We start from the raw sequence: 13222 nt of genomic DNA, 5'->3' as shown, positions 1-13222 counted from the left end.
CTTCCCTTAAGACTGGTTTAAACTAATAAGAGCTAAGAAATGATGCTGGTAATGTCGCAGAGGTGAGAATACTTATACATCGAATAGATATCAATATCAAGATTAAGCAAGTGTTTAAAAGAACACTCTGGGCAAAGCGGATTCACTGTTATGCCTAGTGCAGGAGGGGGCGGAGCATGACACATGGACACACTTTATTGTTTTTATTTCAGGGTCATGCTCCTCCCCTTAGCCATAACAGAGTTTTTCCTGGCGTGCTCCTTTTACTCCTTTCTTGAGGTTTTTGAACCATCTCCTTCAGGATCATGACCATTACAGTGCTCTGTGTTGTAGTCTAAAGTGAGAAGTGATGTCTAATAAGTGGGCAGTAATTATCTTACCCTATGTCTTGTTATTGTGTCTATGTCGGTTCATTTAGTTGTAAACCAGCCAAATTGTTGACACATAATAATTTAATCCATCATCAACTGTCACACGTGCAACGTGGACTATAAACATCATAATATGTCATTTATTTATGTTGTGAACGTCATACTGTGTAACAAGTGCTGCCAATGGCCTTGTACAACTAGTAATATAATATATTATGTCTCATTAAAAGACCAACACCAGATTACTTACTGGTTTCTTTTTATATCACTTTTCCTTTCCAGCTCCTCTATATATATTTTTCTTTATAGCACTTTGCCCTCCTATGCTTTCCCTGTCTTGTTTATTTTATTTTATTTTTTTGCCTTTTTAAATGCGTAAAATAAGAATGCTATATGCCTGTGCTTTATGAAACAAACTTTAGTGACTAGAAAGGAAAAATCGAATAATACTCGCTGTCCAGAAAAATCAACAGAATAGTGAGTTCAGCAGAAAATAGTAACTTCATGATATAACAAATTGTAGTCATTTACTTGGCCATTGAAACACTGTAAATAAACATTTGGTGAAATAACCCCAACAATAGAAGGACTGTGGATCAAAACAAATGAAGGCTTGTTCTAAATATCACTAAAGGAGAAAGTGTTTCAGAATTCTGTACAATGGGCAAGAATCCTAGAATGTGGAGTAGGGACATTATTTATTCAAGGTGTCCAGTAGAGGATACTAAACATTGTTCTGTCATACATGGAAAGTTCTATGATAAGGGATACAACTATAACACAGATGGGACATGTCCTCCTAAACTGTCTGCATTTGTAGAACAAACAATAACTAGAATGCATCTTCTTCTGTGGCCCTCTCCCCTGCAGAATCCAAAGGTTAATGGAGAGTATTTACTTTGCTCGTCTGCGCTGTCCATTTTAAGGGGTTAAAGAGGTAACGGCAAAAGTTAATGTGTAAAGCAGGTTTGGGTGGCTGACGGAGAAGATAGGCCTGGTCGTATGCCTACGTGACGTATAGTGCTGCTTATTGTTTTGTTTGGCTGTATAATGTAACTTTTACGTAAGAATATCTTAATATAAACCTTTGATTTGCAGGTGATGGTAATGAAGAAATAAGCAACATGATACACAATTACATCAAAGAAATCGAAGACCTCCGGTAAATCACTTCAGTGACATAGTCCAATTAATAATGGCATATCTAAAAATAGGCTTTCTAGATTTTCTTACATTTCTTTTACCTCAAATAAAAAAAATTGCTGTATTAGGCAGCGTTAGTATACGTTTACTTCTCTTCCATCAGAGGAAGAGAGGATCGAAAGATTAAATGGAAAGCAACGGTTCCGTTAGAATTACCATTGATTTCAATGGTAATTCTTTGGTTTGTTTCTTTCTGTTTGTCTCTGTTCACTAGGTTTCCATTTTTTTGAATGGAAACAAAAATTCTGCAGACTGCAATTTTTTTTCCATTCAAAGAAACAAAAACTTAGCGAACGGAGACAAACGGAAAGCAACTGAAACAAAAGTACCATTGAAATCAATGGTAATTCTAACGGAACCGCTGCTTTCCGTTTAATTTTTCGATCCTCTCTTCCTCTGACGGTAGAGAGGTAAACGTATGCGAACACTAGTGTGAACTCCGCCTTAAGAGGCAACTGGTTTTGGACAATTATAGGCAACGTTACCACTTTTTTCATTGTTCAAGCTGTGTTGCCATCTACTGGTGAAACTCAGTTATTACAATTGTAATGTTTTCAAGCTAATGTGTTATCACAGTTATCACTAGTTGTCATTTGTAAACTGCCTGAAGAAGGAGCCTCTGCGCTCTGAAAGCTGCATATAGAACTTTTATGGTTAGCCAATAAAGGTATCATACCTACTATACTATGTCTTTTTCGACACAAAAGTATTTAACATTGCAAGCTAATGTGTAAAATCCTTAGTTTAAAAAGGAACAAAATATGCCGGAGGCAGGTTTCAGACAGTCATGATACAGCTCCATGGTTCAAGTGAACCCAACTTAGGTTGCCATAGGGTTCTATGGTCTATAGTCCCAGCTTACATTTTAAAAATCTGGGGCACCGCTACTGCACAGGCAGAACCATTGTAAAGCTGCATATAACACATGCAGGTTGGCTGAGATCTTGCTTTTTTTAAATAAACAATTCTAGGAATTGTTCCTAAAAACTGCTCTTATGTGTGTGTGGGAGAATACTGTAGTAGCCAGTCAGAGACAAAACATGATAGCTTGGTTTAATATTAGAACAAATAGTATTTGAACTGCAGAAATATTGCTGAGAGTTATTCGGGCACCTTTATGTAAGCTGCTTTTTAAAATCCTGTTACTTTTTTTTTTTAACCTTTTGGTGATCAGTGCGAAATTGTTAGAAAGCGAAGCTGTGAATGAAAACCTACGAAAGAGCTTGTCAAGAGCCTCATCCAGGGCCTCTTATTTATCTTCTCCATTCTCTGCCTCCTTGATGCCTGCTGAAAAGGAAACCACTGAAATAATTGATATGGCCAAAAAAGATTTACAAAAATTAAAGAAGATTGAAAAGAAGAAAAAGAAAAGGTAATGTCTCCCCTTCCATGTTTTTCTCTTGGTGTTTCTTTTTCTTTCTCTTTCTTCTTTTTCGCTGTTATTACACATCCTATTCCTTTTATCGAACCTCCTTTCAGTCTTAAGACTGTGCATTTTTCTGCCATACAATCGCTTGATTCATTTGCTTTTGCTTTGCATTGTCAGATAGTAACTGGGATGTTGCATGTTTCACAATGCAGGAATTGTGTAAAAAAGAAAAGATTTGTTTGTAAATATAAGATTATGCGACATTTTTAGTCTTTGCTACAATCTGCAAGTATGTGGATGCATTTTATTCACACCGATTCTCATGTATTCAAGGGGTTTGCAAGTCTTCTCTGTTATCAAGGAGAATGTAAAACTGGTCAGGTGGATGACTACACAATTGTGTAGAGATACAAAGCTACTTAAAGTGTAGCTAAACGTTCGACAAACTTCTGACATGTTATAGTGACATGTCAGAAGTTTGGACTGGTGGGGGTCCGAGGACTGAGACCCCACCAATCGCTAGAACAAAGCAGCTGAAAAGTTCATGTGAGCGCTCAGCCGCTTCGTGTCTGTTCGGCTTTACAGGGAAAGCCGATGTATCGGAGTGCGGGCTCATAGACATTCTATTGAGTCCATACACCGATACATTTATTTCCGGAAAAAGCTGAACAGACACGAAGCGGCTGAGCGCTCACACGAGCACTTCAGCTGCTTCATTCTAGTGATTGGTGGGGGTCTCCGTGCTCGGACCCCCACTAATCCAAACTTCTGACGTGTCACTATGACACGTCAGAAGTTTGTCAAACGTTTAGCTACACTTTAAGAACTACATTGGTTCCTATTCGGTTGGATTCACACATCGCGTACTTGTTGCGTAATTTCGACAATGTTAGTGAACAGGTTTTTAACATACCCCATTAACTCACAGCATAGAAAAATCCGCCGATGGGTCTGGGCACATTGCAGATTTTTTAATGCAGATTTTTTTAATGCGGATTTTGCTAAAGATTTATAGGCTGGTTCCGCAGCTTATTTTTTATTTCTTTTTTTGCACTATATGTAACATGAGCACATTGCCAAATCACGACATAACACACTTTTGAGCACGCAGAACACTCTTGCAACATGTGAGCATAAGCCGAAGTCATTAGAAGAATCTTGCTAATCAATGACCAAAGAATTGCAATGTGTCTAAGCGTGAAAAACTTTGGTTTTTTTCAATTACATTTTTTGTCAGGTTTTTTTCCCATGATTTTCAGAATCCTGGCAAAACCACAGTGGTTTTTCCAAAAATGGTACAGTTTTGTGGCAATTACGAAAATTATGGCTACAAACACTGCAAAAAACAAAATTAAACTACTTCTGTAAATAAAGCCTTAAAGGGAACCTGTCACTAGGTCTGGAGCAACTAAACCACTAGCATGCCGTTATGCAGCTGGGTTTAGCAATACGAACATACCCACGTCAAAACCTGACGTTTCGGCAATAGTTACAAAAAGAACTTACAATTTACCGAGAGAGGAGTCCAGAGTCGTCGGTCGAATGCACATTAAACAGATAAAACCTAGAACCGTACACTTCGCTTCACCGCGCATGTGGAATGCACTGTCCTGAGTTTCATCTGCTCAATGTGCATGCGCTCGATGATGCTGGACGCATCTCTGTAACTGGTAAGTTCTTTCACTAACTATTGCTGAAACATCCGGTTTTGATGTGGGCATGTTTGGAACGCTAAATCCCAGCTGCGTAACGACACGCAAACCACTTATTGACAGATCACTTTTAAGTGTTCCACAAGAGAGAATAAATAAGCGATTTCAATTATTAGCAGTTCCCTAATGTGATGTCATTATTACATTTTCTCATTTAAATGAAATCTCCCTGCTCTCAAACTCTGCTTGCAGTCAGTGAATGAATGGAAACTTTAATTGTTGCCATTTAGAGGCTGAAATTGTGCTGATTTCCTGCTGCTCACACAGCTGCTGGTTTTGTTACATTGTATTGGTTCCTACAATAGCTCAGCCTGGATTTCAGAAGGGAAAAACCTATTAATGTAATCCCTATTGATATTTTTTATTTCTTGCCCTGTACTCCAGGCTGGGCACTTTTTGTGCATGAGGCTTTTGCGTCTGAATATAATGAATGTGTCTGTTCAGTGACTGCAATAATGATGATTAAAAGAGGAAGTAATAGAAACACAGATCATATTAGAAAAGCCCATAACTTTTCATTATACAATAATTCAGCAATATTGGCATAAGACCGCAAAACCCCTTTAAGCCTTAGGAATATTACAGTAATAACACGTTCGTACAATTGTCAGTATCCACTAGTTTGCTGAGGGGCTGCAGTGTCAATGTGGGAGGATCAGGAGAAGGGCAACATAACTTTTTTAAATGTAGAGTTTTCTTAGGACAGAGAATAAGTAGTTTTAAGTTAAAACTAAAATATGAAATTGAGAAAAACAAAAAAGGGCGGTAGGACAAAATGCGTTAATCAGGTATAAAGTTTAAAAGTACCTGAGAAAACATGAATATAGTTCATGGGCGCGTTTAAATAAACCGATGGCCAAAAGAAACCCATGTAAGTAAAAGATATTTCTGATTTGGGTGAGAAATTTTGTGTTAAGAAGAGCCCTACCATTGAGACCATATTGCCTCATAACATGGAACCTTGTCCTCTAAAATATCTACAATAACTTCAAAGCATGAATATCTTAGTTTTCAAATAGTATTTTGGAAGGTGATTGAAGAAAACTTCCAACTCGCAGCAGTAGTCGACCATGGAGTGGAAGGGAAATGTGTTAAAGGGTTATTCCCAAGTTGAGTCATTTTTTTTTTCTATAAAGTATCCTCATCAGAAATTATAAATCTATTCTTGTTAAACTTTTTAAAAAATTCCTTCCCTACCTACCTTTTTTTCTAACTTGATAACTCCGCTAGTGCTGGTTATCTCTTTAAAAGTGGGCGTGAGCGGTTCGATGTCAATCAAGCCGCTCTGCACTGTGCGCGCTCCCGACGTTGCTAGATACTGTAGTTCTAGCAGCATCGGGAGAAAGATAGTCTCAACACGCATGGTAAGCGTGGTTGAGACGAAACCCCCCCGCCCAATTCCCTAGATAGTTTTATACTATACCTGGAACCGACCACTGATATATCCAGACGAGCGGTGGCCGGGCTGGCATCTAATGTGCATGCGCTGATATGCTCCTTCACGATTACAATAACATCCTCTCCTAAGGACGGAGAGGATATCGTTGCGCATGCGCGGCCACCGCTATCTGAAAACAGCGGTGGCCGGATCCCTAGACAACGAGCAATAAACAAAGAGGGACTGACCGCGACATGGAGCACAGATAGCACGAAAATGACACGGTTTTCATAAAAAAAGGCATTTGCAAAAATTATTAACTTTAACAGGTTGAGCTTAATAGCTGCATTTATGAAGATGGGAATAACCCTTTAACACTTTGTGCTGTCCTTTAGAGATATTTGGAATCAGAGCGTTAGGTAATACTGACCGGGGACATAGGTTGACCTGAAGATTAATTTTAGCACAGATCAGTCTTTCCACACATTTCCAGTGTGCTTTTGGAACTGAGCGTGCCCACCAGATGGGGTGCAAAGTGCCAACTTCTCCGCATCCATGGAAGCATCGATTAGATTAAGATGGAAACATTTTTGTCAGTCTGTCGGGCGTTTGGTCCCACCTGGTTAAAAGTTTGTAGGTTGTTTCCTTTTGTTATGAGTGTGAGCAGGTGGGCACCTTCTCCCATAACTAAACTCATCCAGGATAGGGACAATTTCTTTCTTCCATGATGAGACCTAGGAGGGTGGACCAGGAGACCCCAGCTTTCTACATTAGTTAAAGAGTAGAGAAATGTTTCCTCTATTCATGGGTGCATACATTTTCATATGAAGAATGTAGGTTTCCATGTGGGTAAATAAGGTAATGAAATGTTGGATTTGCAGGTATCTATAATGTGCCCTTAACAGGATATTGCACTCCTTTTCATCTCTTTAAAAAGTAACTTGCCTTTCATCAAACTTTTGATAGGTCACTGAGACATTTTAAAAGTTTGGATTGGTGGGGATCCGGGAGCTGAGCTGAGCTGTTGATGAAACGAAGGGGCAGAAGTGCTCAGCTGAGCGCTTTGCTCCTTTGGCTGAGATGGGCGCTCCTTGTCAAGCTGAAGACGGCTCACGTAGACGTTCTATGGAAGTCGTCTTCAGCCTGACGAATGGTTGGGGTCTCATCACCCGGACCTCCACCGATCCAAACTTTTAAAATGTCTCTATGACCTATCAAAAGTTTGATGAAAGTGCAGTTACTCTTTTTAAATGATTTAATTCTCAGTCATGGGACTTGGCGACCACCTTATTGCTGATAGATGCGGGGACCACATCAGGGCACTAGAGGAGGAGGAATGTATAGTAAGAATTTCAAATAAGTTCCATCTGGTTTGATGTGGGTTATCGTTTCATACCACAATTTTAACTTGTATTAGTTCTTTATCAACAGAAGTGTGTGTTTCGTGAGAAACCCCAGCGCTAAGATCAGAAAATTAGATGTGTTCATTGGAAAAATTGAAAAGAACTTCACTACTGTATTCAATTTGACCGTGAATTGTCAAAGTAGTTTATGCTGTGTTAAATCTTTCAGTTGCTGCTAAGCTGCAGCTTACACTATACAGGCATGCTCCATTCAGGTGCACAGTGCTATTATTACACCCCTGCCAAGCTATAGTGATCAGTAGGGGTTTTATACATTATAATGAAAGTTTAGACAAACAGTATGTCACATCCCATTAGAGAAGATCGAGCCTTGTTACAACTACGATACCAAAGACTACAGTGCAATGATCACAAAGGCTATCGTTTTGGTACAGCTCTTTAACCCCTTAAGGACAAATCCTGTTTTGGCCTAATGGACCAGGCCAATGTTTTGACTTTATGTTGTAATAACTTTGGAATGCTTTTATATTTGAAGTGATTCTTAGATTTTGTCTTCTCGTGACACGTTGTACTTTGAGTGTATCAACCAAATGTAGCTACTTACCTGCAAACGCTGATGCTGCTGCAGAATCAACTGTAGCCTCTGGTGCCGATGTGGCCGACACGATGCAGGACCTGTGAGTGACGTCACAGATCTGCACTGTCACAAGCTGGGCGTTCTGAAGAGAAGAGGATGTTACTTCTCTTCAGAGCGCCCAGCTAGTAAAAGTATTAAAAACGCCCCGATGTACGCACATAATACACGCCCACTTGGACTTTTACTTTTAAACACACCCACTTGGACTTTTGCAAGCCTCATTTGCATAACTACAAAAATGGTCATAACTTGGCCAAAAATGCTCGTTTTTTAAAAATAAAAACGTTACTGTAATCTACATTGCAGCGCCTATCTGCTGCAATAGCAGATAGGGGTTGCAAAATCTGGTGACAGAGCCTCTTTAAGCGTTATACAAAGCCATCTGTACCATATGCACTGCCAGGTTTTCGTACCACACCTTTGTTTTCCGCATGGCACTATACGGCTTCAGCACTTCATCTGCGAGATCAACCCCTCCTATGTACTAATTATAGCCAAGGATGCAATCTGGCTTGAGGGTCATTGTAGTGCTGCATGGTACATGAATACTGTGTTATGGTGTATTGTGGTCAACAGAAGGACATCCCTCTTGTTTTTATACTTAATGAACAATATATTCTCACCGCATAGTGCCCTGCTCTCACCCCTTCTGACACGTTGGCCAAACTGTTTTAGGGAGGCCTCTCCTGTTTTTGTGCACGATGCTGCATGCTGCAATATTTCTGGTGGAGAGGCACTTAGATAGTGGGATGCTGATATAGAAGTTATCCACATAAAAGTGGTAACCCTGGTCCAGCAAGTGGCTACATTAAATCCCATACCATTTTCCCACCAACTTCCAGGACGGGGGGGGGGGGGCATTCCAATCATGGAGTCCTACCCTTCAAACACCTGAAACCTGTGGGTGTACCCTGAGCTACTCTCGCACAGCTTGTACGTTTTAATTCCCTACCTCGCCCTCTTACTGAGAAGGTATTGGCAGAATTTTAGCCTCCACTTAAAATGTACAAGGGACTCGTCTATTACAATGTTCTTTTGGGGGGTATACGCTTGTTGAAATTTGGTGCAGAAATGATTAATGACTGGCTTGATTTTGAATAGGCGGTCATATCTGGGGTCATCACTGGGTGGGCACTGTGTATTGTTATTATTATAATGCAAAAATTTAAGAATAGCTTCAAAGCGTATCCGGGTCATGGCCATGCGATAAATTGGGGTGTTGTACAAAATAGCTGTACTTCAGTATAGGGATGTCCCGATACCAGAATTTGGACTTCGATACCGATACTTCGTTTAGTATTGCGATTTCGATACCAATTAGATACTTTGCCAACAGTAATAAAAAAAATAAAAAAAAAGTTCTTCCATTTTCTGATGTGAGGCGCGTGGTGTGATGATGAATTTAATCTCCATGTGCCTCAAGTTAATAGTAATTAACCCCATCATGTTTCTCGGTCATAATGGGCTAATGTGTAAGGTACATGATGGGGTTAATTACTATTAATGTGAGGCACATGGAGGTTAAATTCATCACACCTCGTGCCCCACAATAAGTGATAGAAAGCCGTTTTTATTTTATTTTTTTACAGCGTACACATCAAAATTGATGTGCAGGTTATTACGGCCGCGCCAATACCCAATGTGTATATTTTATGTAGTGAGACTTATTTTAATGTTTATTGTAAAAAAGGTGTATGTGTATTTATTTATTTTTTTTAAATTTAACATTACTTTAAAGTTTAAAAAATAAAGTAAAAACATAATGTACTGGCATATATCAGATATATGCCAGTACATTAGCCTGTGTACGGATAGTACACAGGCAGTTGTTAGTACATACCTAAGTATGCCCTAACAACAGGAAATATGGTAGGACTGCCTTGGGGTCCTTCAATGGACCCTGAGCTGTCTGCCCATATATAGTATGTCCCTCAATCGCGTCGCAGGAATTCCCTGTGACGCGATCCAAGGGGCATCCCCCCTTCTCATTTTCCCCTTGAATGCTGCAGTCCGCTGTGATTGCAGCATTCACGGGAATAACGGTGGAGATGAGCGGTTTCTCTGATCTCCGCCAGCGGGGCTGCGGCTGTGTAATACAGTTATTGCCCCGCTCCTGACAGGAAGTGCGTGCGCGGTCAGCATGAGGAGATGCGGCCGGCGCTGCACTAATGAGCGGCGGTTCAGGCATTGATGACAGAACATGGGGGGGTTTTGCAGTGCGCCCGCCATGTTCTGTTTTCAGTGCCTCCGCTCATTAGTGCAGCGCCGGCCGCCTCGCATCATCCTGACCCCGCGCACTTGTTATCAGGACTCCGGAGCGCGGCACTGACTGATCACACAGCCGCAGCCTCGCTCTCATACATTCATGTGTTACTATACTGAGCTGTGCGGCTGCACAGCTAAGTATCGAAATACATGAAATAACGGTATCGAACCGTTTGGGGATGCACAGTATCGAAACCGTATCAGAGTTTCGATGCATCGCGCATCCCTACTTCAGTATTGCCTGATCGGTTGCTTCTTTACCAGCCCCATAAGCAGCACAAGGCCCCAAATTTTGAGCATCTCCGCTGCATCTACAGAGGTCCACTTGAATGGTCTAGAATATGATGACGTGGGGTTCTGGGCAATTGCTAGGCAGATAAATTGATCTGGGCCACCATTAAATTCACAAACTCCTCACTGAAAAAAACCTTAAAAAAATAAAATTGCACAGTCAGCATAGACCTCATTGTAGGGATATTGCCCATTGCAGTGACTATCTAAAAATTGTTAATAAAATGATGTCGTCTGTTTGTTGATTGCTGCAAGTTCACGCACCATTCTTACCTTTATAACTTTCATTGTTTGTCTGGTCTGTCCTTCATTGGTTTGGGCTTCTGCTTTTGAAGGCTACAGCAGCTTCAGGAAAGCAATCAAGAAGAAGGAAGGTTGGAACACTCACCTTTTATCTCTATTTGTTTTTGTAATATTGCCTATTACTCAAAGAGAAAACCTAACTATTATGGTTCTTAACCCAATAAAATGGCAGATATGTCTTATGGAGCAAAGTGTTTGGTATTGTTTTAGCATATTTGTTATCCGCGCTGCTCACAACCTCTGACCTTCAGTGTGTAGATCAGAGGATACCAAGCAGCCATTTTGTGAGGGGAAATGGTTGTGAAGAGACTTAAAAGTAACTGAAGAAATTATATGCTTGGAATATTGTTTTATAAAAACAAAATGGCTTCTTTTTATGAGTACAAGTAAAACGTTACACCTTAGCAGGCGATATTACCACAGGAGTTTCATTAAATGTTCTTCTGCTTATATAAATGTTAAATACAAGATATACCATTTCAATTCCATAACAAATACTTTGTACCTTTAAAAGCAGATGCTTGGTATTCTACAACTAGTGGAATATATTGTGTGCTTTCAGTAGGTTATGATGAATCGCTTCATGAAACCATTCTTGCATAAAATATAACCAGAGTACAGAGTTTTTTCGTTTTTTTTAAATCTGCGGTTGCTTTTATTATGCGAAAATATCAGCCCTTAATGCATGTCGCCAATGTTTTCCGCGCTCTGTACTAAGCAGTTCTACAATTTTACTCAGCACATCCTTGTTCTAACAACTTTTTATTTTCCTTATTTCTAGGACCATGACACAATTTAATCTTGCTTCCTTACATTCCTGTTTTTAATCTCAAATTCTGTTTCATCTATGATGTGTCATGTGCCAAAGAAACTTAATAAAGACTGAATAAATAAATGTTACGTTTCATGTCATAGTAACACATCACAAGTATTTCCCATATTTGTGGTGCAGACACCAAAATTTGCTAAAATAAATGTAGGGTCAGTAGATGTTAAAAAGCAGGGTTATCATCTTAAAGAGGCTCTGTCACCACATTATAAGTGGCCTATATTGTACATGATGTGATCGGCGCTGTAATGTAGATTACAGCAGTGTTTTTATTTAGAAAAACGATCATTTTTGACAGAGTTCTGACCTATTTGAGCTTTATGCTAATGAGATTCTTAATGGACAACTGGGCGTGTTTTACTTTTTGACCAAGTGGGCGTTGTGGAGAGAAGTGTATGACGCTGACCAATCAGCATCATACACTTCTCCCCATTCATGTACTCCGCATATAGTGATCTTATTACATCACTATGTGCAGCCACATAAACACACTAGAACGTTACTCAATTGTCCTGATAGTGAATATACATTACCTCCAGCCAGGACGTGATGGCTATTCAGAATCCTGACACTTCGCTAACGTTTCTGTGAGATTTATAGCAAGGCAAGCGTAATCTCGCGAGATTACGCTGTAAACTGTCATTTAAAACGTTAGCGAAGTGTCAGGATACTGAATAGACCTCACGTCCTGGCTGGAGGTAATGTATATTCACTGTCAGGACACGTCAGTAACGTTCTAGTGTGTTTATGTGGCTGCACATAGCGATATAGCTATATCTCTATGTGCTGTGTAAATGAATGGAGAGAAGTGTATGACACTGATTGATCACTGAGTGGTCAGCGTCATACACTCCTCTGTACAACGCCCACTTGGTCATATAGTAAAACACGCCCAGTTGTCCATTGAGAAACTCATTAGCATAAAGCTAAAATAGGTCATAACTCAGTCAAAAATTATCGTTTTTCTAAATAAAAAACACTGCTGTAATCTACATTACAGCGCCGATCACATCATGTACAATATAGGCCACTTATAATGTGGTGACAGAGCTTCTTTCATAACCTGAGATTTTTGTAATCGCCAACTTGCTGTACATGGTTTTTAAAGAGGACCTGTCAAGGTTAAGTTTTAAAGCACATTCTTCCCCTTATTCCCCGCCTCCTCCCAATTCCAGTGATGACCCAAAATCTTTTTGTTTTTTTGCACCCCCCCCCTTCCATGACCTGCTACAGCCGCCGCTCCATTTGGCACCTAATATGCTAATTTTGAGTTTAGGTACCGAGAGGAGGAGACCACATTTCTCCTCAGTAAACGTTGCCTTGTGCGTCGCTGTGACACTGGCCAATCAGAGCGGACCGCTTCACAGCGATGCAGGAGACCTGCTGATTTCGTGAGATTTAGTGCAGGTTTTCTGCATCACTATGAGGCTGTCCGCTCTGATTGGACGGCGTCACAGCATTACACGAGGCAACGTCTACTGGGGAGAGAAGTGGTCTCCT

The 13222-nt window shown here is 40.2% G+C and overlaps 1 protein-coding gene across 6 annotated transcripts in view; it reads left to right on the top strand.

The window, feature by feature from the left end:
• KIF21A (kinesin family member 21A) overlaps positions 1-13222 on the top strand; it is a 183859-nt gene that overhangs the window by 93268 nt on the left and 77369 nt on the right. For 3 of the 6 annotated variants that reach the window (XM_075857241.1, XM_075857243.1, XM_075857240.1), the window contains exons 10-12: positions 1470-1533; positions 2749-2946; positions 10926-10964. In XM_075857241.1, the coding sequence (XP_075713356.1) occupies positions 1470-1533; positions 2749-2946; positions 10926-10964 (301 nt within the window). The remainder of the gene's footprint in view (positions 1-1469; positions 1534-2748; positions 2947-10925; positions 10965-13222) is intronic. The other 3 variants (XM_075857245.1, XM_075857246.1, XM_075857242.1) reach the window with 1 other exon arrangement.

The sequence above is a fragment of the Rhinoderma darwinii genome, chromosome 3, assembly GCF_050947455.1.
Source record: "Rhinoderma darwinii isolate aRhiDar2 chromosome 3, aRhiDar2.hap1, whole genome shotgun sequence".
Lineage (NCBI taxonomy): Eukaryota > Metazoa > Chordata > Amphibia > Anura > Rhinodermatidae > Rhinoderma > Rhinoderma darwinii.
This window is presented reverse-complemented; position numbering and strand designations above follow the sequence as displayed.